A 26,691-nucleotide genomic window follows, 5' to 3' on the forward strand; every position below is an offset into this window, starting at 1 on the left:
GGACTACATATTTGAAGTCAGCAAACGTGTGTGTGAATGTCGGTTGGATCTACGTCGAAAATGCAGACAAGATGATGGAGAGTTAGCAGACTGCTGGAGGAAGAATGTGTTTGCACCCAATTTAGACTTAAGAACGTCTGTCCAACCTTTGATTTCATTTGCTCACACTTTCAGTCATTTGTTCAATAGTTTGAACGGATTCAATAATTGTGTTTGTTTTTATTTTACCCATTTGATATGTCTTAATTAATCAAATTAAGCTCCTCCCAACACCTCGGGATGACACCAGGTGAGGGTCCAGGGTGTGTGCGTGTGCGTTTGTGAGCGTGAGTGTGTGCGTGCGTGCGCGCGCGCGTGCGTGCGCGGCCCCGGGGTCTCACCTCCGCTGTCGTGGGAGCCGTCGTCTCCGTCCTTGCGGCCCAGGGAGCCGTTGCGCCGCAGCGAGCGGTTGGCCACACCGTGCTTGCGCAGCAGGTGGCGCTCACAGTTGGACTTGGTGGAGAAGAAGGCGTCGCACTTCGGGCAGGGGAAGGGCTTCTGACCTGGGGGGGGGGGAGGGGGAGAGGTGAGGAGGAGCACCCGCTAAGACTATTGGGTCGGTACTTGAGGCTATTGGGTGTGTGTGAACGTGTGCACACACACACAGACACACAGGAAAGAGGTGTGTGTGTGTGTGTGTGTGTGTGTGTGTGTGTGTGTGTGTGTGTGTGTGTGTGTGTGTGTGTGTGTGTGTGTGTGTGTGTGTGTGTGTGTGTGTGTGTGTGTGTGTGTGCGTCAGGGCTCCTACCTCTGTGTGTGTGCGTGCGTGCGTGCATGCGTGTATCAGGGCTCCTAACAGTGTGTGTGAGAGTTTGTGTGTGTGTGTGAACACATATATATGTTTGTATGTGTGTGTGTGTGTGTGTGTGTATCTGGGCTCCTACCAGTGTGTGTGAGCATGTGTCGCTGCAGGGAGCTGGCCCAGGGGAAGACGCGTGGGCAGAAGGGACAGGTCATCTTCTGGACTGAGTTGGAGTAGGCATTCTTCTTCCCTTTGGACTGGGGGCCGATCACCGCCGGCTTACTGTCCTCCGCCCCGCAGTCCTCCCCTGTCCCCCCTCCCTGACCCTCAGCCTCTCCTACGGGACAAGCAGACAGGACACCTGAGTCTGGCTCTCACGTTACGGGGTGCCAGTTCAACCCAATGCATTTGGCCCCACTAGGGTTTGTATGTATGTTTGCTTCTCTTAAGAAAGGAGTCACACTTGTGTAACGTCATTTGGAGTGTGTTTCTTTGACATTGATCTGTGGGATTGAGGCCATGTAAGGCTTTGGTGGGCCAACAGTTGTGTTCTCTATGTGGGGGGGGTCAGATCACTCATCAGTGCCACCCCGTGTCTCCCTCCCGCCCCGTCCGTCCGTCCGTCGGTCTCACCTCTGCGGGCGGGGGTCTCTCCGGTGGCCCTGGTCGTCTGGAGGTAGGTGCTGAACTTGTTGGTGTCGGTGGTGGCGAGCATCTTCTCCACGCTGGCGAACTCTCCGCTGGACTCCAGGTCGATGCCGGTGCCCAGGGCCTGGGCCCGGGCACGCTCCCGGGCCAGAGACGCCTTCTTTCTGGGGCGCTTCCTGCTGCTGCTGCTGCTGCCGCCGCTGCTGGGGGGGAGGAAGAGGTGGTGGGTTGAGGAGGTCAGACCACAGCCAGCCAGGCCCACTGCCGGAGAGCTACTGGGGAGCCGGGGAGGGGAGGCGGGTGGCCCAGGTTGTACCACCGGGGTTCAACAGATGGTAAAGAATGTAACACAGGACCGCTCTACAGGCAGCAGAGCCGTCATTACGGGATGGCTGAGCTGATGATTCAGTTCATGCGTTGTGCATTTTGAGCTGTGTCGACACCTGGGGCCTTCCACAGTTTAAATACACGCAACACATGTCCGATACCCAATCATTGACCAACCGAGAGGACAAACGGAGAAGCGGACAGAAGAATGAGCAGCTTGTTTACCTGGGAGCCGTCTCGGCCGCCGGCTCCTCGCTCTGGACCTCCGCGGGGGCGGGGCCGGTGGCCGCTTCCACCTGGGAGGAGATGGGCCCCGCGAGGGCCTTGGCCTCCAGAGGCGGGGCCTCCCTCTTCAGCAGGTCGGGGGCCCCGGACACGGAGTGGATGATCTGGGCGATGGAGGCCAGGGGCGGCAGGCTGCCGACGGGCAGCGCCGAGGGCTTGGGCAGCAGGGGCTTGAGGCGCGGGGCCCGGGGCCCGGCGCCGGGGAGGGAGGAGGGGGGCGGGGTGGAGCCGGGGGGCAGCTGGTAGCAGCCGGGCTGGGGGTGAGGGTGGAGCGGGGCCAGGGCGCTGCCCAGGGGGTCCTCCGCGTGCTGGGGGGCCTTGGTCAGAGCCAGGGCCTGGAGCTGCTGGGCCTGCAGGCTCTGCAGGGCCTGCAGCTGCAGCTGCTGCTCCACGATGCTGGAGGCGCTGGGCTCCGCCTTGATCTCCCTCCTCTCCGCCGGCCGCTGCCTCTTGCTGGGGACCGACAGGTCGATGGGCTGGTCCAGCGCCGAGCAGTCGGGGCCCGTGGGGGACAGGCTCTCCACCTTGATGGCGGGCGGGGGGCCCGCGCTGCCCGCCCTCACGCGGCTCCCCTTGGCCGAGAAGTCCAGCGGCTGGTCCAGGTCCAGGTCCACCACGGGGCCGGGGGCCACCGAGTACACCGTCAGCTCCTCCACCTTCACCGCCTTCAGGGGGTGGCGGGGGGGCGGAGCCAGGCCGTTGAGCAGCGGCAGTGGCAGCGGGCCGCTCCGGGCGGCGGCGGCGGCCACGGAGGAGGAGGGGGAGGGGGGCGGCGGCAGCATGGCGGCCGGCAGCAGGGTGGCGATGTGCTCCTCGATCTCCCGCTCCTGCACCTCGGGGTGCTGCTTCAGCACGTGGTGGATGCAGTTGCGCTTGGCCAGGAAGGCGGCGCCGCAGCAGCGGCACTCGAAGGGCTTCCGCTGGCAGCCGTTGGCCTCGTGCGTGCGCAGGTGGATCTGCAGCGCGCGGTAGCTGCCCAGGTTCTCCTGGCAGTACTGGCAGGTGGTCTCCGTGCCGCCGACCCGCCCGCCGCCGCCGCCGACGCCCTCCGGCGCCTCCTGGGTGGCCGTGGCCGTGGCCGTCGTCGCCATGGTGATGCCGCCCTCGCTGGCGGCGGAGGTGATGTACTTGATGTTCTTCTCGATCTCCTTGCGCGACGTCTTGGCGTGCTTCTTGCGCAGGTGGCGCTCGCAGTTGGCCTTGACGGTGAAGGGGTAGTGGCACACCTTGCACACGTACGGCCGCTCGCCGCTGTGCGTGCGCAGGTGGCGGATCAGCGTGGCCTTGTCCGGCGCCACGTAGTCGCAGATGTTGCACTGGTGCGGCAGCGTGCCCAGGTGGTAGCGCATGTGCGCCTGCAGCACGCCCGAGAAGGCGAACACCTGGTCGCAGAAGCGGCACGGGAACGAGCCCTTGGCGGCGCCGCCGTTGCCGCCGTTGCCGGGCGCCTTGCCGCCCGCCTTGCCCCGGGCGCTGAGCCCCGCCTCCTCCTGCTGGGCCGTGGCCGCCACGGGCGGGGAGTCCGACGACGGGGTGCGAGCGTCGCCCATGCAGTCCGCCTCCATCTGCCCGCCGCTGCCGGCCGCCGCCGAGGACGAGGACGAGGAGGAGGAGGAGGAGGACGAGGAGGAGGAGGAGGAGGCGGGGGTCTTGAAGGGGCTGGGCGCGGGCGGCGGCAGGCCGGGGCTCATGCACCCCAGGGAGGCCTGCTGGGAGCTCTGCAGGGGGGGCGGCGTGGAGGCCGTCAGGCTGGTGCGGGGCGTGTGGGGCGGTTTGGGCTTCAGGGGGGGCATCTGCTTCTGGCTCTGGCCTGGAACACGAGACAGGGGGGGGGGGGGAGAGGAATGTGATTAACATGGATTAACATGACCGTGATTAACATAACATGAAGTGGAGACTAAGCCATGTTAACAGGCTCTTTAACATTTATCAGGGTCCCGGTCAGAGCAGATGATGGGGAAGGTAGACGACTGTCTGAAGGGCCCAGTGGTCCATAACTGATAATGATCCCCCCCCCCCCCAGCCACACGTACCGTGCGCTCCCATGTAGGCGGGGGCTTTGGCCAGCGGCGGCAGGCCCGTCGGGTTGGGCGCAGCCGCCGCCACCTTCATGATCTGGTGGAGGTCGGCCAGCTCCATGAGGCCGGCCTCGCTGGGCTTCACCCCCGAGGACGGGGCGCTGGCCCCGGCGCCGCAGCCCTCCGGCTGCAGCAGGAAGCCGCGGGGGAAGGGCTGCAGGGAGAGCAGGCGCAGCGCGTCCTGCTGGGACAGGCCCTGCAGGGAGGAGCCGGAGGCCTCCAGCACGGGGATGCCCAGGCCCAGGCCTCCTAAGGCGGCCAGCCCTCCTACTCCCAGGCCCAGGCTCAGCCCGAGGCCCCCGGTCAGGAAGGCGGGGTTGGGCTCCTGGGGGAGGCTGGCGGACGGGGGCTCCACGTGGATCACCCTGATGCTGTCCAGGTGGGCCTGGTGGATCTCGTCGTCTGACGGGACGGCCTTCACCTGCGAAGCCACGGGGACGAGCTGGTTAGACGGATGCCTTGGACTTCCTCATACCGATTATTAATCCACACAATAATTATTAAGGACACTTTACAAAATAACAAATATAAAGTACTTCACAGATAGGAATAACCTCTCAAAGCAACAGCAATACAAACAATAACAACCAACCATACCGCTGGTTATAGCACAAGGGTTTCTGAACTTAATGCCATTTGGTTTTCAGTCGATACCCTCTCCTATATTTCAAAGAATGTACCATTTAATTCGCCCCCATAGAGTCTCGTGCCGTTACCTTGGATACGTGCTGGAGGCCCAGCGACTCCAGGAAGTGGGACTTGGCCGTGGGCGGGCCTTCCTCCACGGCGGTCTGCGTCTTCTCCTGGCTCTTGGCGGGCGGGGCGCCCCCTGCTGGCTGGCCGGGGTGGGTGGTGGTCTTGTGGAGGTCCAGGGCCGAGCGCAGGGGGAAGGCCTTGTCGCACGCCTCGCACACGAAGCGGTGGAACTTGCTGACGCAGCGACGCAGGTTGGTCTCGCACCACACCTGGTGGGGGAGGGGAGGGGAGGGAGAGAGAGAGAAACGTCTCGTAAAGGTTCCCTTCCATCGCGCTATGGTACTAAATCTGATAAAGAAGACTAAATCTAACCCTTCCTTCCGATTGCGGCCTCGAGTATTGAGTGGCAAATAAAGAATAATATAAATTAAATAATGCTAATGAAAAGTCATTTAAATAATTAAACACAGAGATGAAATGAATAAATTAATTCAATTTGCCTCCTTTATGTCATCTACACTCAACATGCACCTCCCTGGAAACAGTCTACAGAAGTGTAGACACTGCTCTACACTTGTCTGGTCTGGTCTAGTTTATGTGTAGTCCGGTCTTGGCTGGTCTTGATCGGGTCTGTTCTGGCCATGTCTGGGTCAGGTTTGGCGCGGTCTGGGTCCAGTTTAGTCCGGTCTGGTCTTGTCCAGGCCGGTGTGGGTACCTGTGCGATGTGGGTGAACTTCTTGCAGGAGAAGTCGATGAAGGCGAGGTCGTTGAAGCCGCTGGGGATGGAGGGGTTGCTCTGGATGAAGGGCCGGCCGGCCGGGTCCTGGGGGAGGAGCTTGTGCACGGCCGCGTTGTGGCGCAGCAGGCCACGGTGTGTGCGGAACGACACGCAGCACAGGTCACACCTGGAGGGGGGTGCACGACGGAGGTCAGCTCTACCGCACGCGGTTAGTGACCTCTAGTAAGGTCTTCTTAGGAGTCGTAGGCCTTATCTTTTTACATCATTTAGAAGTTGATATATCTTTTTTTTACAGAATGCATACACGTAAAAAAAACATAATTCAAAATGTTTAATATATATATATATATATATATATATATATATATATATATATATATATATATATATATATACATACACACACATTATAAAATGTATATAAATAAATAAACTTAACTGGAACACTAGATGGCATTGTTTCTCAAGTTTGTGAGTGTGTGTGTTTGTGTGTGTATGTGTTTTTGCATGTGTTAATCATGTGTGTGTGTGTGTTCAGTTTGTGTGTGCTGGCCTGTGTGCGTGCAGCACGCCGAGAGACAGCTGCTCAATGTCTGCCACAGTCACAGACTCTTATCAATACACATCCTGTGTCCGTGTCCTTCTCTGTGTGTGTGTGTGTGTGTGTGTGTGTGTGTGTGTGTGTGTGTGTGTGTGTGTGTGTGTGTGTGTGTGTGTGTGTGTGTGTGTGTGTGTGTGTGTGTGTGTGTGTGTGTGTGTGTGTGTGTGTGTTCCCCTCTTCTGCCCCCCAAGAATCCTCTGACAAGGTGTCTGAGTGGATTACCCACAGCTTACACACACAGTACCATATGTAGCCCGGCCACTAGTTAATCTCTCTCTCTCTTTCTCTGTCTCTCTCTCTCTCTCTCATCAGCTTCTCTCCTCATCCCTCCATCTCTCTCCCATCCCTCCATCTCTCTCTCATCCCTCTCACATCCCTCCATCCCTCTCTTCTCTGTCAGTAGGAGAGCTTGTCGCTCATGACTGGATGCGAGGATGGATGCGCAGTGTGTCTCTCCCACCAATCTGTAAAGGCAGCCTAATCCCACAGAGGGCTTGGGGCCAGATAATTATCTAAGAGAGTGTGTGTGTGTGTGTGTGTGTGTGTGTGTGTGTGTGTGTGTGTGTGTGTGTGTGTGTGTGTGTGTGTGTGTGTGTGTGTGTGTGTGTGTGTGTGTGTGTGTGTGTGTGTGTGTGCGCCCATTCTCAAACCAATCTGCAAGCATAGCCTAATCTATAAGAGGTTAGCTAAAGGCCAGATAATTAGCCTGTGTGTGTGTGTGTGTGTGTGTGTGTGTGTGTGTGTGTGTGTGTGTGTGTGTGTGTGTGTGTGTGTGTGTGTGTGTGTGTGTGTGTGTGTGTGTGTGTGTGTGTGTGTGTGTGTGTGTGTGTGTGCTAGGCCTGCTAAGTGTTGGATTCTTAAGGGCCAGTTAGTCTGGCATTCGACGGCCAGTCGGATAGCTCGACCCACTGAACCCCTTCCCGTCTACACTATATCATTTGCCGCTCCATCCATCCATCAACATGAATAACCAATCAGCAGCCAGCTGGGAGTTACCTGGGCTGTGGTACATGGGTTGACAGCGGCTGGGGCCCATAAGACATGGCAACTCAGCTTCCTTCTCAGGGAAGTGTGTCGTTGACCCAAGCATCTCTATACCATTTACTCCTGGGGTTCACCTCCACTTGGTCCCGCATTCTCCCGCCCACACACTGATTAACAGGGACCCCCGCCCAGACCACGTCCGTCCTCCAGATCACCTTCTCTCTGGCTCTCAGTGAGGTTAATTTTTATTTTATTTTCAACATCTACTGTTTTCATTCATGCATCAATGAATATCTATGCCAGTCACTGTGCAACAGGTTACACACACACACACACACACACACACACACACACACACACACACACACACACACACACACAATAGTTCTGAGTTTAATGCATGAGCGTGCATGCGTGCGTCTGTCTCTGTGTGTGTCTGTCTCTCTGTGTCTCTGTCTGTGTGTATGTGTCTGTGAATGTTTGTCTCTGTCTCTGTCTGTGTGTCTGTCTGTCTATCTGTTTTTTAAGTTGAAGGAGTTGCATCACCATGGACACCAAGTGTGTGTGGATGGGGGGAGCTCGTCGTCATGGTGACGATGCTCAGCCAAGCACACACTGAATCCTTGTGATCCCCCATCATCAACTAGTCCTCTCTCTCTCTCCCTCTCCCTCCCTCTCTCACTCATCCTCCCCTGATAACTCATTAACCACACCTTGTTCACTCCACCCAACTACCCCTTTTCCCAACAAACACCACCCTAATTCCAATGCTGCCCCCCTTCAACACACACACACACACACACACACACACACACACACACACACACACACACACACACACACACACACACACACACACACACACACACACACACACACACACACACACACACACACACACACAGTCAACCTCGGGCAGGCCCAGAACAGCTATTTCCCGCTTCGTTGCGTGTGTGTCTGTGTGCGTGCACGTGTGTGTGTGTGTGTATATGTGTGCATGCGTGTTTGTGTACCTGAGTGCGGTGTCGGGGTGTGCGTCCATGTGGGCATCCAGATCATGGCGGGAGGTGCAGGTCTTGAAGCAAATTGGACAGGGAAGGAGCTCCTCTACTCCACCTCCTCCTCCACCTGCTCCTGCTGCTGCTTCTCCTCCTGCTCCTCCTGCTCCTCCTTCTCTCACGGAGCTCACCTCCTCAGGAAGGCCCTCCTCCAGCACCTACACACGCACAGGACGACAGTTTGACCCTGTAGCTCACCACTGTTCTAGGCATCCTTCACCTCCAGGATCCTCCACAAGCCAGTGTGTGTCAGTGCTGCTGTGCAAGAATGTGACTATCTCTAGGTGTGTGTGTGTGTGTGTGTGTGTGTGTGTGTGTGTGTGTGTGTGTGTGTGTGTGTGTGTGTGTGTGTGTGTGTGTGTCTCCTACCTTCTTGCTGGGCGGCTCCTCTCCCAGCTCGTCCTCCAGGCCCAGCCTCCTCTTGTTGGGGGGGCGGCGACGCTTGGCGGGGGAGGAGGGGCTGACCGGGAGCAGGGAGGTGGTCGGGTCCTTCTCGTGGATCTTCATATGCCTAGAGACAGAGACAGAGAGAGAGAGAGAGAGAGAGAGAGAGAGAGAGAGAGAGAGAGAGAGAGAGAGAGAGAGAGAGAGAGAGAGAGAGAGAGAGAGAGAGAGAGAGAGAGACAGAGAGACAGAGAGAGAGACAGAGAGAGAGAGAGAGAGAGAGAGAGAGAGAGAGAGAGAGAGAGAGAGAGACAGAGACAGAGACAGAGACAGAGACAGAGACAGAGAGAGACAGAGACAGAGACAGAGACAGAGACAGAGACAGACAGAGAGAGAGAGAGACAGAGACAGAGACAGAGAGAGAGACAGAGAGACAGAGAGACAGAGAGACAGAGAGACAGAGAGAAAGAGACAGAGACAGAGACAGAGACAGAGAGAGAGTGGGTAGATAGAGGGGAGAGAGACACAGAGGCCGAGCAGAGAGAGTGAGTCCACATTTGTATAGATCCGACATCAACGGTATCAGTAGTAAGACCAAAATGGACATGGTACAGGTAACATCAAATACATATAACCGTTCCAAACAACAGAGCTACATACATGTTTTACTAGTTTGGCTAATAATGGGGGGGGGGGGGGGGTGTTTACCAGAGGAACTTCTCTACAACAAAAACCAGCGTAGGCCAGAGAGAGAGAGACCACGTGAGAGGTCATGTGACCACGACCAACACACTTGCAGTGGAAACAGCAGTTGGTTTAGCATGTGACCCAACATATATGTAAAGAGAGAGAGAGAGAGAGAGAGAGAGAGAGAGAGAGAGAGAGAGAGAGAGAGAGAGAGAGAGAGAGAGAGAGAGAGAGAGAGAGAGAGAGAGAGAGAGAGAGAGGTCACTTGGCCAGTTGGACTGTGCTGGTATCTTAGGTATCGAATTTACACCCAACAGTGAAGGAAGGGGGAGGGTGGGGGAGTTGTGTGTGAGGAGATGGGGGGAGGGGGGCAAGTGAAGAGGAACAGGGCAGGATAGAAGAGGAGGAGGAGAAAAGTAAGGAGAGAAATGTGTGTTCTTTGGTTGTTTAGAAACTGGTTTGAAGGCTAAACGGGTCAGAGAGGCTCCCTGCCCTCAGGCCTGATCACAGCCCGCTGCAGTCCCCCACTGGGCCACTGGGGGCGCCATCGAGTCAGCCGCTCAGCCATCCAGCCAGCTCGGCAACCTCACCACGAGCACAGGACGGGGGGGAGTCACACAGAGAGGACCAAACGTCTGGCCGCACTCAAACTAATGCTACGGGAACATTTGGATGGATGGAAAGTTTCTATGCATGTGATGCACTTCTGTTATGTAAATAACATAAGATACGTAGGGGGTAACACAGCGACTGAATAGCACGGTGTCCTTCACGCTATCCCATAAGAAGCAGCAACAAAAGAGGAGACGGCTGTACTTTCCTCCGGCAGCTCAAACGAGCGGCGTCCGCTAAGCCAATCATGGCCTGGGACTGGGCTCACAGCCCATAATAGGCTAATGGGATGCCTTGCCATGGCAACCTGGGCCAACTGCCCTCACAACACACCGCAGCAGCCGGCAGGACCGCGCACATGTGAGCTCTCTCTCTCTCTCTCTCTCTCTCTCTCTCTCTCTCTCTCTCTCTCTCTCTCTCTCTCTCTCTCTCTCTCTCTCTCTCTCCTCTCTCTCTCTCTCTCTCTCTCTCTCTCTCTCTCTCTCTCTCTCTCTCTCTCTCTCTCTCTCTCTCTCTCTCTCTCTCTCCTTCAGTTTCCTATTTCTTGGGCCTTTCTCACCAGCCCTCCCTCTTCATTCGTTGGTTTTTATCTTCCTCTTTTAGGTTTGGGGATACTTCTAAAAGACACCTATCATCCATCCAGTGAGACCACCCCAAGGAAAGATGTTGAGAGAGAGAGCCAGAGAAACAGACAGAGCGAGGGGGACGGAAAAGAGAGAAAACAAACTTCCTCCCTCTTTATTCATCTTAATTTCGCAGGAACAAGGAATTATTTTGCTACTATCATCAACTTTCAATCTAAATCATCCTGGGGGCAGAGTGGAACATCCACGTGCATCTTTTCAAAACACGCTAAATGATGATATTTCAACTCTCTCTCTCTCTCTCTCTCTCTCTCTCAGCCATCGGCCTACAGCCATTCCATACGGCCCACACAATGACATGCCATGAGCAGCAGAGAGACAACTACTGTATTATTCACTGCTCCGCTCAATTAATACTGTAGTATATACCACATTCACTTATTCAAAAGGGAAAAATAAAGGGGAAGAAAGAAAGATGCTTTTCTGTTCAATGGGGGAAGACAGGATGAGAGACAGACAGGCAGACAGACAGTGAATAGCCACATTTTGCTGATGTTGCTGGTGATCATTCACAGGCTGAGAGTGAAACTGTAGAGGGCATCAACAGAGAGAATCAGAGGGTTCTTCTATTGGCCCAGTCCATGGAAGGAGAGCTCTGCTATTGCTTCAAGTGTTCACATTTGAATGGTCTCTTTTTCAAACAAACAAAGCGAGCATAAAAAGGACTCGCTTGTTACACACTTGTTCCGATACACACTATGACACACACACATACATGTGCAACCTCGGGGAGAGGAAGTGAGTATTTAACTGTTACCAGCCAAGCATGCTGGGTGCCGGTACTACGAGCCCGTGTCTGTGTGTGTGTGTGTGTGTGTGTGTGTTAAGATTAGAAGGGGGAAGATTGCGAGTGTGGGGTCTCCTCATTTCCTTTGTAACTAACACACACCCAACATGAGACTAGCCATCGCTGATGAATGATTGAGTTTCGCTTTTTCGTGCGTGCACATATGTGCATATGTGCACGTGTGCATTCGTACCGGTGCATGTTCCCGTTGGTGGTGAACGTCTGTGCACAGACGGAGCACTTGTAGGGCCGCTCCCCGCTGTGCACCAGCATGTGGCGGTCCAGGGAGGAGGCGGAGCTTAGCGACTTCCCACAAATGCTGCAGGAGTGGTCTGTGGCCCCGGTGTCCGCGTTGTGCTGTGGAGGAGAGGGGGGGGGGGGGGTGGAGGGGGAGGGGGGAGGAGAGAGGGGTGGAGGCGGAGGGGGGAGGACAGATCAGGGGAGGAGAGAGAGGAGGGTAGCATGTATGAGAGGGAGAGAAAAGAGAGGGAGTTAAGTCAACATATTATGGAGGACACATTTTGGATTTCTCTTTCGACAACGATTTCTAATGAATAGAAAGGCGAGCTAATCGCTCCGTGCTTCCTCCGGTCCAGCCGGGGCCACATGGCAGGCGACACTAGGCACTCACAACAGATATTGTACACATTCGGAAGCTCAACTCCATGTTGCCTGCATCGTTCAGATATCTATGCTAGATTCAGTGTTGGCGGGATTTACCTGTCTGATATGCATGGTGAGCTGGTGTTGTGACTGACAGTTCTTGTTGCACAGTGGGCAGATGTGCGTGCAAGTTTCATCTTTGGCCTCCTGCAAAAAAAATGAAAGAAAAAGAGAAAGAAAAAAGGTCAATGGGATAGAGAATATGTCGGCCATCTGATCTCATCAAGTATTGACTTGAAATTCAGACCCAAAAAACGGTCTCTAATAGAGCTTTTACACCACATCATGCATGCCACTAATGTCTCCCAATCAAGCCCACACACCTGATACTTTCCTCTTCATAAAAAGTTGTTGTGTGGAATGCAGCAATGCATGATGGGACAATTAAAAATGCACAGCCGCTCCAGGCACAGTACAGGTGGGTGTGCTTCTTTGTGCAAGTTGGTCTGTACCCTAATGCGAGTGATCCACGAAGAAATATTCCTATTGACAATCTTCCTTGAATCGAATCTTCATAAACAATGTACTCTGAAAGACGTGTGTGTGAGTGTGAGTGTGTGTGTGTGTGTGTGTGTGTGTGTGTGTGTGTGTGTGTGTGTGTGTGTGTGTGTGTGTGTGTGTGTGTGTGTGTGTGTGTGCCCGTGTCTTGGCCTACCGGGTTACGACGGGCATTTCGGTTGGTTATTCCTCCTCTGGTGGGTGTGGACTTGTTGGGGGAGGAGCTAAGAGGAAAAGCAGAGTCGGAGGAGATCAGACGTCGTCATGCCAACACAGTAACCGTTCCAGCCTGCTAGAAAGTTGCTAACATTCGTTGAAATGTCGAGTGTCTGAGAAAATACCAAGTATTAAGGACATCCTTGAAATATGCTTACCATCACTGGCATGCACTTCTATTGCTGTCTACGAACAGATGACATTTAGGCCCAATCCAATTTCTACCCCTCCCCCTTGTTTTGAAGGGGCAAGGGTAAGGGTTAAGGGGTAAGAAATGGGATTGGGCCTTGGTCTAGCAGCCTCTATGATGAGGGGGGGGTCTCTGGGAGCTACCTGTCGGGGTCCGCGTCTTCCCCATTTATGGTCCCGGCCGCTGACATCACCGCTGACATCATGGCGTTGATAGATGAGAGGTAATCCCCTCCTTCTCTGCCTCGTCCCTCCCCGCCGCCCTCCTCATCCTCCTCCTCCTCCTCCTCCTCTCTCTCGCTCCCTCCGTTCTCCACTCCTCCGCCTCCTTCATCTCCGTTCAGGAGCTCCTCCTCCCCGTCCTCGCCGTTCTCCATCTCCATCTCATCTTCCTCCTCCTCCTCTTCCTCCCCATCCATAACTCCGTTGCACCCTGCAGGAGGGACAGAGACAGAGACAAGGGGAGGAAGGACAGAGGCAGAGAGACATAGACCGAGTGAGAGTTGAAGTGAGTGAGGGAGGGAGAAAGAGAGAGAAGAGCGAAGCTTTTAATACATTATACTAATTCAGTATCAGCAATCGTTAAATGTGTCATGCTATTCAAAGCAGTTGTGACAGAGTTAATAGCTAGAATAATTCACGGCATAGCAACTTTAAGGAACAGTTTACAAAGTGCTTTAACATGCACAATAAAAACAATCACCGATAACAATGCAGCTCCATAGCAGTAGCTACTCACTGTTAGCACTAGCAGCAGTGTGGGGGCCATTAGCAACAGCTATATTGAGTAGGAGTAGCAGTGGGAGACGTTCAAGTGACATTTACAAGGCCCTTGTAAAATGTAAAAAGGCCAGTGTGTATGTTTATGTACCTTTCAGGTTGTTGTGTGTGCTCTCTGTAAGTCCCGCCTCCTCCTGGCTCAGTTCACCATTGGCTCCTCCCACTTCCCGCTGCTCCTCGGTGGAGTTCTCCATCACTGAGGGGAACACAGACAAGCACAACTGGTCAGAGTGTGCGTGAAGAACAAAGCTTACCCCCATGTTGAAATGAGGGGATACTTAATGGGGGCAATTAGTACCTCTGAACTCGCCCACCTAACACTCACTCAGACCCTGTGAGGCCAAAACGCCACAAATGATCTGATTGTTCCACAGAGCTTTTAACCGTACACACCTTCCACTGGAGGGGACGGACCTGACCACCGTGTGTTGTGATAGATGTCCTCATGACAACGCGTTAACGTCCGCGCTGATGAGAAACACTGATGCTAGGCTAAAGGGCTCAGTGCAGAACATGTCCCCGGCAGCAGCCTCACCGAGGTCTGTGGTTCTTATTTTACAACTTCCCTACTTTGCTTGTGTGTTGCCTTTCTAAAACGCACATCTGAACCTACAGTCGATTCAAACCATGACCCGTAGACCACAACCTATCTAACTAAACTACCAACAAGACAAAGGTCCCAGGTTCTTAGAGCAGAAGGGGGAAGATGAGTTGAACTCTTTAAGTTGAGAGACGTGAGCGTGCGCCGTGTGCGTGCCCCGCAGTGACCTTGGCTCTATAAGGGAGTGAATAGAGTGATCTTGGCTCGGGGCCTAGTGGACAAGAGGTGATGTATGTATGGTTTATAGTCCTCCCACCTGTCCCCCACTGGGGCAGAGACACAGGGCGACCGAGATAGTAACAGAGCAGGGGAGGGGGGGAGAGAGGGAGAGCCAGAGAGAGAGAGAGAGAGAGAGAGAGAGAGAGAGAGAGAGAGAGAGAGAGGGAGCGGCGGACGAGAGAGCAAGACAGAGGGAGAGATTTAAGAGACAGAAAGAAAAAAGACAATAAGCAATGCCGTACGTTTATATTAATAATGAAATGAGGTCGTTTTGAAGAGGAAGAGAGAGGAGGAGAGACGAAAGGGGGAACGAATTGATACTTGAAGAAGAGGAGAGGGGAGAAGAGAAAACCTTTTTTTCAGAGGAGAGAACAGAGGTAATTACAGTTTCCTGTTTCGCATCCCCCACAGGAAGTCACTCTCCCGAACTGGCTACTTCCTCCTTTTTGAGCTGTGTGTGTGTGTGTGTGTGTGTGTGTGTGTGTGTGTGTGTGTGTGTGTGTGTGTGTGTGTGTGTGTGTGTTGTGTGTGTGTGTGTGTGTGTGTGTGTGTGTGTGTGTGTGTGTGTGTGTGTGTGTGTGTGTGTGTGTGTGTGTGTGAAATTCCTTCTGTGTAGGAAAATTGAAGACAAGGGGAAAAGCAGTTGATGGAGGAGGAGGAGGAGGAGGAGGAGGAGGAGGAGGAGGAGGAGGATCTCACAGGAGCGACTGATGCTTTTGAAATTAAAACCAAGTGACAGATTTGTAGAGAATCAGGAGGAACCAGGAAGGGATCCTCCTGACATGAGTCAGAGGGCTGTGGTCACACTCATTCTGCCTTTTAGAAAGTGCAACCTCACCAGCAAGCATTTTGTATGAAGAAATATTTAATCCAAAACAAGTTTTGGCTAGCAGATGAAATTAAGCAGGGAATGTTTATCATTAAAACAATCATCTCCTTTTTGTGAGTTGGGTATACAAATGTGAAACATTCTAACTTCCTAATTTTTTGAGGATGGAATGGGGTTTTGTGTGAAGAAGTGAAGCCAAAGTAGACTGAAATAAGACCTGGAGAGAAAAAGAGGAAAGAATAGATGGAGAGGAAGAGGAGTGGGGGTGGGGCCCCGACTGAGTGACTGGCGACAACTGGATGTCCTGCATAGGTTTTTTGTGTGTGTGCGCATAAATGCACCTGCCACACTGTAAAGTGGAGACGACTACAGGTTTCAAGTTTAGTCTTTTCATTTAGCCGACATCACTTCAGTCAGTCAGTCAGTCAGTCAGTCAGTCAGTCAGTCAGTCAGTCAGTCAGTCAGTCAGTCAGTCAGTCAGTCAGTCAGTCAGTCAGTCAGTGAGAGAGAGAGAGAGAGAGAGAGAGAGAGAGAGAGAGAGAGAGAGAGAGAGAGAGAGAGAGAGAGAGAGAGAGAGAGAGAGAGAGAGAGAGAGAGAGAGAGAGAGAGAGAGAGAGAGAGAGAGAGAGAGAGAGAGAGAGAGAGAGAGAGAGAGAGAGAGAGAGAGAGAGAGAGAGACTGTGATTGGCTATTTTTGTGCATGGCTAGCACTTTTTACTGCCTGCTCAAATGAATGGCAACAGATGGTTGGACGGAGAGAGGTGTCGGGAAGGGACGGAGAGGGAAGGGCGCGGGCCTGGAGAACAAGACGAGAGGACGAAACAAAACTATGAAAAAAGAGTAAAGACAAAACGTGAACGACAGATAGAAAAGGGGAAAACCAGTGGACACATCCTCTTCTACCGTCACTGAGGATTGACAGGCACAGTTAAAAGAAGAGTTGCACGTTAACATTGCTCTGGTAACACTGCCTGTAAACGGCTATAGCAACTTGCACAATTGTGCACAGCATACTTGGCATATTTCGCAAGGCCAGTTTTGGGGAAGGCGCCGCATCCAAGAGTCACATCACTGCCTGCTAACCTATCACAGCTTCCTACAAACTGGTTCTACTGAAACTATCCCACAGCTAGCAGCTATCCCAGAAATATCTCAAACTGACATCTCACTCTGCCGTGTTTTGAGTGTCGTCTCTGTGCTAGCACGTCTCTCCCCTGCCATCTTAAAGGTACAGTGTGTGGAATTGAGTGGCATCTGGCCGAATGGACTTGGCTGCAATCAAATACAATGTTCACAGTATGTTTCCATTTGTGTGAAATCCCTTAAAAATTTGAATCATATCACTTTCGATACCTTAGAATGAGCTCTTTATATCTACATAAAGGGGCAGGTCGTCTTCCACGGGGGCGGCCATTTTGTTTTTTCACAGATGATGACATCCTTTTGGAAGTATCTACTGACATCTTACCCAAAGTAGGCCAATACAGGCCACTGAGTGGTTGGAAAGGGAGGTGTGAGGAGAGGTGGGGGGGGGGGGGGGGGGGGTTGTACCTCACCACTAGTTGCTACGATACTTAACACACTGGACATTTAAATTAAGTTTTCAATTTTACTAGTGGAAAACTTTGTTTTCAGCTGTAGTTGTTCGTTCTTCTTAGCTAACAATTAAATGGGAGTGGCCCTTAAGGATACTGAAAGCAAATCTGAAAAGTTATCTTTGTGGATAAGGAGTGATGATGATGATAACTGCCATCAAAGCCCCAGGAGGCACTACATGTTTCCTGAGCATACAGGCCTGGTAGACACAGAGAAGTAAACACACTGAATATGCGTATGTAGTATGTGTCAGGATGTCCGGTGTGTACGAGCTGATGCTACTACATCTGTTGCCGGCCATCATCATTACTCCAGATCTGACACTCCCTTCTGACACACTCACCCCCCCCCCCCCCCCCCCCCCCACAACCATCACCCACCCTCCCCCGCGCACCCTTGGTTCTTACACATCCTTGTCAAGAAGCCACACAGCCTGTGTGTGTGTGTGTGTGTGTGTGTGTGTGTGTGTGTGTGTGTGTGTGTGTGTGTGTGTGTGTGTGTGTGTGTGTGTGTGTGTGTGTGTGTGTGAGACAGAGATGGAAAAGTTGCTTCCCTCTGCCAAAGTGCTGCAAACAAGGAATGCTCCCTCCCTCCCTGCCGCCCTCTACTCCTCCCTCTTCCTCCATCTTGTGACTCTCTAATTCCGTCCTCCATCTACAGTGGGCTCTCCAGTCTTCTCTACATCTCCCCATCATCCCTGCATCTCAACCCATCTGCTCTTTCATTCTTCTCATCATACTACCATGCTCCCACTTTCTTTGATTTACTCTCCCTCCAAAAAGCTCAGATTGAAACACACCCACTCACCTGAGTGAGGATGTCACCCCAGGGACAAGATGACTACCATAGAGACCGCCACAGGGAAGGGGGTTGGGGGAAAAGGTGGAAGGATGGACGGATTGATTTGAAAATGTCAAATATTAAACAGAGGGACCACCCCGAAATACCAGCTTAAATAGTTATTCTATAAAACCAATAAAATATTTAACTATTTTTAAAGTAGGCAGCTTGTGATCTCTACAAAACTACAATTATAGCTAACGCCTTGATAGAACTACAAATCCCAAAGCAAAAAAATAAAACAGTGGTTCGCTAGTCTGTTCCCGCCTCCAACATTCAGCGACAGGTGTATCAGTAGAGCTTTCTGTCTGTTGTACGGTGTCCATTTAGTAATTGAGATGAAGGGTGTGTGTGTGTGTGTGTGTGTGTGTGTGTGTGTGTGTGTGTGTGTGTGTGTGTGTGTGTGTGTGTGTGTGTGTGTGTGTGTGTGTGTGTGTGTGTGTGTGTGTGTGTGTGTGTGTGTGGCTATCCGGTGACCATATGTTAGCTCTTTATTACTTCCAGTCCTCACTGCGGCGCTCTCTGACACACACACAGACAGACACGCGCACACACACACACAGACAGACACGCGCACATACACACACACACAGACAGACACGCACACACACACACACAATGTAAAAAAAAGCGACATTCCTTTACACCTGTGGATCAGACCACCTGAAAACCTCACCTAAAGGCATAAATGTTAGCAAAAATAGGATGTAACCTGTATGGTTATTACAAAGACAAATGTATAATCCGTTAATGTTAATATACATGGTCATTGTTTCATGTCTACAATTGTTCTGCTGATGAAAAACATGATTTAAAACATCTGGTGCTAATTATGCTAAGCTAAGTGACAGTTGAACACTTTCACACGATTATCCTATGAAGCTTATAAAGCCAAGATGGCTAACAGTGTCCCAAGTTATTCTCACTAGAGGTGGCTGTAACACTGTACAGCAATTCAAGCATAGGAGACTAAAGCTCAAGCTAATTTATGCAGTAACGTGGCTCCATAAACAAGTAACATATCTGTGAGTCCAATGTCTCCCTCTCTCACATACCGCTTATCTCACCTCCGTCATTTTTATTTTTTTTGTCCGAATGGCCGATGACACGACACTTAATTAGCATTACCAGAAAACACAAAACAACACATCGAAGCATAGGGCGCTCTTCCTCTAAATCGCAACAGGAAACACAAATTCCCTCCCAGGTCACAAGAGAACACTTTCGGGCCTCCAGGAGTGCGTGCGTGTGTGTGTGTGTGTGTGGGAGAGAGAGAGAGAGATTAATGACAGCCTCTCTCCCCGTCTACTGAAGGCACCCTTCCCCCCTCTCTCGTCTCTTCCTCTCATCCTCAGCTCTCCTCCATCTCACACTCAGCTGTTAATACCCATCCTCCACTCTCCTTTACCTCCCCCGCCCTCCCTCCCTCCCTCCCCCCCTCCCCCGCCCTCCCTCCCTCTCTCTCCCCCTCCCCCGCTCTCTTGAGCTGACAGTACTTTGCCCTAACTTGTTAAATCCACACCAAACGACACCAATCATTTCACTAAACACACACACACACACACACACACACACACACACACACACACACACACACACACACACACACAGAATAGTCACAACAGGTAGCACACAGCCCTCTCTCTCTCTCTCGCCCTCTCCCTCTCTCTCTCTTTCTCTCTCTCTCTGAGCGAAAGAGAGAGAGAGAAAGGGGGGCGGTGGTGCTTCCCCCCCCCCCCCATTTCTGTCTATCTTTACCCCAGGTCTCCCCCTCCCCTCCCCACCTCTCCCCCTTCCAAAGGTTAAACTATCGATGCCACTCTATGTTTACATGGCGGGGGGGCGGTGCCTGGTCGAGCTACGACTTCTGGTTCAGTTTGGTACCTTGTCCCTTTCCGACCCACCTCCGTGTCATCTTTGGCCTGAGGATCCCAAACCTGAACCGGAATGTGTACACTAGCGAGTACGCGTGTCATCTGAACCCGTTTTACCCTCTTCTGTGTAATTGTAGCGTTATGTTTCTGAAGTGAAAGTTTGAAACCGTCTCTTCACTCAACCCTCCCTCCCTCCCCTTCTCTCCTCCCATTTTATTTCTTCCTTGCTTCACCTCGTCTTTCAGGCTTTGTCCCCATCTACCTTGTGTGTGTGTGTGTGTGTGCGTGCGACTGTGCGTGTGAGTTCTCTCGCATTCCACCTGAGGGCTAAACAGTCTTTCTGAAGTTCTGCTTGGTTACAGATTGACAAATGTGTGTTTGATTGAATCAGTTCAGCACTGGGCAAACACACATACGCATACAGACGGACAGACACACACACACAAACACGCACTGGAGTTTAGACCCAGAGTAATAAAGCAACAAGATATCATCATTACTGTGACAATGCTACTGTACTTAGGGGGCGAGAGAGGCAACAGAAAGTCAGAGGCAAGATAGAGAGAGAGAGAGATGGAGAGAGAGAGAGTAGGGGAGGGGTGTCTCTCGACCAACCACTGAGCAGGCTGACTATGGAAAATGTCCGCCAGCTCTCAGCCAATCATAAGTGAAATTCCTTCTCTCTCTCTCTCTCCTCCCCTCTCTCTCTCTCTCTCCTCCCCCTCTCTCACTCTCTCTCCTCCCCCCCTCTCTCTCTCTCTCTCCTCCCCTCTCTCTCTCTCTCTCTCTTTCTCTCTCTCTCTCTCTCCCTCCCTCCCTCCCCCTCCCTAACACACACAAACATATACACACACACACACAAGGATGAGTGTGAGCGTACACATAAAAACAATGTGATGGAATCATTTTGCTGGTCACCTCTAATATTTTGAGACCCATTTGTAATTTAGTGTCGATAGATTACATCTGAATAATTAAGTAAATGTATAATACAGAATTAGAGAAAAAGAGCAGAGAGAGACAGAGATATGTCATGCACAGGTAGCAGGTAAAGATTGCGGGGCCAGGGGACGTCCGTACATCGGGTGGGGCCCTAAACCCACCTGCAGACCACGGTATAGAGACGCCACTTGTGAGTGACCGCAGGAATCGACTCAACGGAACGACGGCAGCCAAACAAACTTTCGCAAGACCGGGCACGCAACAAAGCGCCGCGAGCCCTCTGGTCACATGACCTAAGCCGGTCGCAGACTCTTAGAGCATAAGATCATCTTCTTGTTTTAAGCACACACACTGCTTCTGTCTCTGTATCTGTACGTCAGTTGAGAGCGGTTCCACTTGTCGTTAAACCGGGAGGTTAGCGAAGCGCTCTGGTGTGCGGACGAGCGAAGACCGGAGACGTCCAGAGATGGAAAACACTGGAGGAGGCGTGATGGGTGGGGCGGCCATGCTGAGCTAATCAGAGATGGAGCAGGCCCGAATGAATGGAAATGATGATGAAAAACGAGGGGTGTTTTGCGTAAAGAAAAGGGGAGGAAGGGAATGCGAGTCAACGTTGAAGAGGGCGACTGAAGAACACAACGGCGACAAAAAAGAAGGCAAAAAAAAGGAATGAAAAAAAATGAGGCGAATGAAACGACGACAGAAGGGTGGAACAGGTGGCAGATGGAGGGGGGGGGGGGGTTGGGGGGGTGGAGGCAGAAGATGGCGGAAGCCGTGGCAGGCATGATGGCGGGGGGGGTTCAGTCGGCAGGTCATATTTACCGGTGCTCTCGGGTGCCTAAACCAAGGCCCGCGGGGCACAGCTGGGCTCGAACCTGCGGATGAGTTGGGGAGGGGGCGAGTTCTGGGGGGCGGGGTTTAGCCCACCTGGCTGTGTGTGTGTGACCGCAACCACTGCTCACACTGCAGGGGAGATCACAGAGACACAGGACGTCAGCAAGAAGGCACACACACATAAACACACGCGCACGTACGCACACAGACATTAAGAGTGCCTTTATGCATGCTTGGTGAATTTATACTAATTTCCCATAAAAGACAAGGCAGTACGGCTGGCTCCAAATATTTATTTATTCAATATTTGTGCTGGAGCTGTAAACAAATATAATAAAATATCATATCATCCCTACAAAAAATATTTGCATTGAAACATGCACACGTAAACACCAGGCTAACAGAGTGTAAACATCATCAGAACAGTGCATGCACAGGACACAGCAATATGCATCATCATAAATACAAAGCACAAGACTGACGATCATTTCCAAAAGACCAGCATCTTTACAACGGCAATGTTGGCCTGTGTGCGACGCGTGGGGTGTGCTTTGAAGGATCTAGAGATGCTAGCAGATAGCATGGAAGAAAGTGGCTCAGTACACCAAAACCACATCAACACGTCGCCCCATGCAACTTCTGCAGCAGGAGCTAAACGCTAGCTAGTCCACAAAAGGCCATTAAGCCACTGCCATCCAATACTGCTTAACTGGTTTACTGAAAGGTGTGTACCAAATAGTTGCAAAGAAGACGCAGAGGAAGAGATTAGGGGTGGGCGATATGGCAAAAATATCAAATCACGATTTTTTCAGGCCGGATCACGATCCACAATCTTATCACGATTATTTTTCAAGTTGGTTATTAAGACTATTATGCAAGTTACTGAATAGTACAACCAAACTAATTTTCAAATTTAAAAAAATATAGCCTTACAAGGTAACAGAACTGAAAGAATAACGGACCAGAGTACCTTTTTCAACAGATTTAAGCAAATGTGCATCTGCAATTCTACAAAGTATGAACATTCAACAAGAATTTTGACATGTTTAGACTTGTATTCAAGTACAATCAGAGACTTTTGGATAACTTGCCAAATAAAAAGGGGGAGTCCAAGGCACTACCTACTGTTTGCTATTATTGGTTTATTAGTGTGTCTTTCTAGGGAAGGGGTGTAACAGACTTTAAGTTTCGGTTGGGCAAACAACTTTGGATGCGCGTATGAGCCATAGAACTGCAATAGAGCGCGGAACAGGCCGCATATTTCTTTCCGAGTCCGGCCCGTGTCCGACAGAGAAGTCACCGAGCTCGACAGGCATCAAGATATGTCCGAGCCCGACACAAACCCGACACAGTTAAAGTAAATTTTTTCTCACAATAGTAATGACATGTTTACGTTTGTACAATGAAAGCACGCCTTTATTAAAGGAATACAACAAGCTTGCGTTAACTGCGAGCACAAGAGGCTGTTTTAACGCCTCATCACGCAGTGTCCAAGCCCGACCCGGACCCGAGCATCAATCCTAAATATTTGTCCGAACCAGACCCGACCCTTTGGGTCCCGAAGGGGTCAGGTCGGGCATCCATGCTCTAAATGGATTGAATGTGCACTGTAGCACGATACTAACAATCTCTGTGTAAAGGCAGATCGCGGAGAGATTTGAGATATTTTAACCGTTCACCATCTAATATTGTCATATCGCACACCCCTAGAGGACGTGAAGTGCTCACATTTATATTGTAAGAAGCGTTCAGGTTAAACACACAGCCGTTGCCTCTCACTCCGTGATCATTAACTTGTAATCAACCCTTCACTGATGATTTGTGTCTCAAATGACTCCTGTGCAGTGACCCGCCGATAACGAGTACGAGAAAAATAAGGAAAAAGAGAAAAAGGAGAACCTAGACTCACGCATGGAAGTGGAGCAAAGACACAAGAGGAACCAGAGTGGAAAGAGGGATGGCTGGATAGAGATACTTAAAACAGATGATAAGAGGATGGGAGAGGGAGAGAAGAGAGGGGGAGGAGAGCAGCAGAGAGAGATTAAGAGATTAGATGCAGGTTAGGCTAATTAGTGGTCAGCGGTGAATGGGTAGGAGATGAGAGGAAGACACAGGAAGTGGGAGAAAGACTGCAGTTAACTTGCTCACTGCATGTAGCATCTTTGAGCAAAAATGTAGAATCTTTTTTCATTATCACTTATAAACTATGCTAACTTTGGAAAAGTTGACGCACGCAATTTGCCTAGCTTGAGGAAAGAAGCTACACGCAGTTAGCATCAATTCAACGTCTAGGCTAAACGATCGGGAATGGATGCATGCCGTACCAGTGCATCCACCCAAACCCACAGCTAGCATCAGCGGTGTTCACCTGCCAAAACGAGACATCTGCGGCTAACGGCGGCTCTGCAAGCTCAGAAAAATTGCTAGCTGAAGCAGGCTAACCATTCAAGTCATGGTTATCTACACGAAAGGGTATCTAGAGACCCCGGCCCGACACCAAACATGGGCATTGCTAGTGTAGGATAAGCAACGGTAGCACAGAAGCACTTTGTGTTCATAGCTGACTGCCATGTGAATGGCAACTGTGTGTCAACACATACAGTTGTTGAGGTCGCAATGTCCTTTCACTCCATCACTTCCATTTTGTACATCCAACAAACTCTCAAAGATGGCTGCCGGTGCCCTTGAGTAGTTTGACAACTTTAACAGACATCAGTGCACAACCCCAGTTGTGTACAAGTAGTATAGGAAGTTAGTGTAACTGGGGATGTACATGGCAGATGGTCAAAGTGTATGTTGTTATGGTTAAAGATGCTTCTGACTGATGACTACCGGGCAGCTTCTATTCGGTGGTCTAAAACTCTCTCTGGATTAAAAATAACTCAACTGGGGAAGAGGAGGACCAAGAGGAATGCATCTGCACACAACCCCTGTCTGCGTGTGTGTGTTGAAGAATGCCGCTCTGCTTTTGGGTGACAGGCACAGACAAGTGGAGAGGGCCTGGAGGAGAGTAGAAGAGAAGCAGGAGTCGAGGAGGAGGAGAAAGAAGTCTCTCTCTCTCTCTCTCTCTCTCTCTCTCTCTCTCTCTCTCTCTCTCTCTCTCTCTCTCTCTCTCTCTCTCTCTCTCTCTCTCTCTCTCTCTCTCTCTCTCTCTCTCTCTCTCTCTCTCTCTCTCTCTCTCTCTCTCTCTCTCTCTCTCTCTCTCTTAATAGTTATGTTTCATAACTGCGTTGCAACCCCTCCGAGACTGTGGTCCGCACACTCACTTCCTAACCAAACCCCCATTTGCACTAAACCGCTGCCGTGGCCGTCGGATGAAGACAGGAGGAGGAGGAGGAGGAGAGAAAGATAGAGGCACAGAGGAGGAGGAGGGGAAAAAACGTAAATCCAGGGCGTGGATCGGCTAAACCCTGAAAGAGGAAGAAGAGAAGGGAGTGGGGCCTGAGAGAATGGCTTGTATTAAAGGAGGGATGAGAGGGGGGGGGAGATGGAGAGAAAGATACAGAGAGAGAAGCAATGAACAAATAAAATACTTAAAATAATCAAAAGCAGTGTTGGAACAACAAGAGCAGTGTTTAAGAGGAAGTGAGAAATGTGGAAAAAAGAAGAAGAAAAAGAAGGCTTGGAGGTTAGAAGCAGAGGGGGGAGAATCTGGTTGGACCAGACCAGCCAGTTTACCGTTGAGCTTGCAGCCAGCCAGTAAACTGGCGTCTTATTGGTTACCAAACCGGCAGCACTGATGAAACCTCAGAGGGGATAGGCCAATTGGCCGAGGGCTGTGTCTGCCTCAAGGACAATAGCAGCTTGCATTCTCTCCCTCCCTCTCTCTCTCTCCCTCCCTCTCTCTCCCTCCCTCCCTCGCTCCACCACCTCAGATTATGAGCATCCTTATTGCAACACAACTCCCACACCCAACACAGAGACACACACATCTCCCACACCCAACACACACATCTCCCACACCCAACAGACACGCACACAGACACCTGTGACCTGTGCGTTAACTTAGCGGCTTCTAAGTTAACAAAATGTCCGCCGTCGTGTTCTCCGGCAGCCGGCTGTGTTTCTCCTGAGTCATGGTTCCATCTCTTCACCGGCCCTCTCACGACTCACAAACACATGCTGCCCTCCACCTCGGCGAGATTAGCAGGAGACCAGAAGAGCCACAGGCTCTAATCTCAACGTCTACACTCAACTGAAAAAGCTGGTCGTCTGGTCAATACGTTTAGTGTTGCCTTAAACCCCCCGCCACACACACACACACGCACAGAACCCCCAGGTCACAGTTGATAAAGCTCTGGAAACTGGTCAAAGTGGGTGCATTTGGGGAACAACCAGCTGCTGGGAAGTGCCAGTTGGCCGGCCGGCCATCAGCATAACCTTCATGCAGTGGAGAAAGAGTTCAAAGGTTCAATTCCCACACACACACACACACACACACACACACACACACACACACACACACACACACACACACACACACACACACACACACACACACACACACACACACACACACACACACACACACACACACACACACACACCACCTTTAGCAGAAGGACCGACACGAAGGCCCCTGTTATCTGAAAATGAAGGGGATGCGGGGAGTAAAGTGAAATCGAGAGTACAGAACCAAGCAGAAAATAATAAGCAAGAAAAAAAACAGGAAGAAATAGTTCACTGGAGTTTAACTAATGCTGAGTCATCACTCAGGTGTGACCAATTCCCATCTCTCTCCAATGGTTTCACATCATGACACAGCAGAAGTACTTCCTGGATCTGTACCACTGACGCGGCCACAAGGCATGATTCCTCATTATGCCACGATCCGAGTCACAGAAACATCGCTGTCCCAATGAAAACCCCCAAGAAATGAAGATCATCTGACCTCCAGCCGTCTAATGCGGCCAGCAGAGAGTGTACGTATGTGTGCGTGGCCGTTGTTCATTAACTTCTTCAAGTCTCCTCCGTACCTTATACTGCCCCCACCCTCCCTCTCCCTCACACACATTGTTCTCTTATCTGTTAATTCTTCACCTCCGAGCCCCACTACCTCCATACACACACACACACACACACACACACACACACACACACACACACACACACACACACACACACACACACACACACACACACACACACACACACACACACACACACACACACACACACACACACAGAGTTCTGTTACAACAGAGGAGTAATAGGGAGCAGTAAGTCCTAGCAGGGACATCCTGACAACATGCTGAGCAGCTGTCTCACACACACACACACACACACACACACACACACA

General features: G+C 51.5%; 1 protein-coding gene across 4 annotated transcripts in view; it reads right to left on the reverse strand.

Moving 5' to 3' along the window:
* The window catches only part of rreb1a (ras responsive element binding protein 1a), a 48,886-nt gene that overhangs the window by 5,372 nt on the left and 16,823 nt on the right, over nt 1–26,691 (reverse strand). Inside the window, exons 2-16 of one of the 4 annotated variants that reach the window (XM_056583902.1) lie at nt 21,381–21,521; nt 13,749–13,853; nt 13,022–13,310; nt 12,630–12,696; nt 12,032–12,121; nt 11,505–11,668; nt 8,567–8,708; nt 8,153–8,355; nt 5,531–5,720; nt 4,836–5,084; nt 4,075–4,540; nt 1,982–3,851; nt 1,415–1,632; nt 924–1,118; nt 381–542 (exon numbers count right to left, since the gene is read on the reverse strand). In XM_056583902.1, the coding sequence (XP_056439877.1) occupies nt 381–542; nt 924–1,118; nt 1,415–1,632; nt 1,982–3,851; nt 4,075–4,540; nt 4,836–5,084; nt 5,531–5,720; nt 8,153–8,355; nt 8,567–8,708; nt 11,505–11,668; nt 12,032–12,121; nt 12,630–12,696; nt 13,022–13,310; nt 13,749–13,851 (4,408 nt within the window). In that variant the 5' untranslated portion in view covers nt 13,852–13,853; nt 21,381–21,521. The remainder of the gene's footprint in view (nt 1–380; nt 543–923; nt 1,119–1,414; nt 1,633–1,981; nt 3,852–4,074; nt 4,541–4,835; nt 5,085–5,530; nt 5,721–8,152; nt 8,356–8,566; nt 8,709–11,504; nt 11,669–12,031; nt 12,122–12,629; nt 12,697–13,021; nt 13,311–13,748; nt 13,854–21,380; nt 21,522–26,691) is intronic. The other 3 variants (XM_056583900.1, XM_056583901.1, XM_056583903.1) reach the window with 3 other exon arrangements.

The sequence above is a fragment of the Gadus chalcogrammus genome, chromosome 23, assembly GCF_026213295.1.
Source record: "Gadus chalcogrammus isolate NIFS_2021 chromosome 23, NIFS_Gcha_1.0, whole genome shotgun sequence".
Classification (NCBI taxonomy): Eukaryota; Metazoa; Chordata; class Actinopteri; order Gadiformes; family Gadidae; genus Gadus; species Gadus chalcogrammus.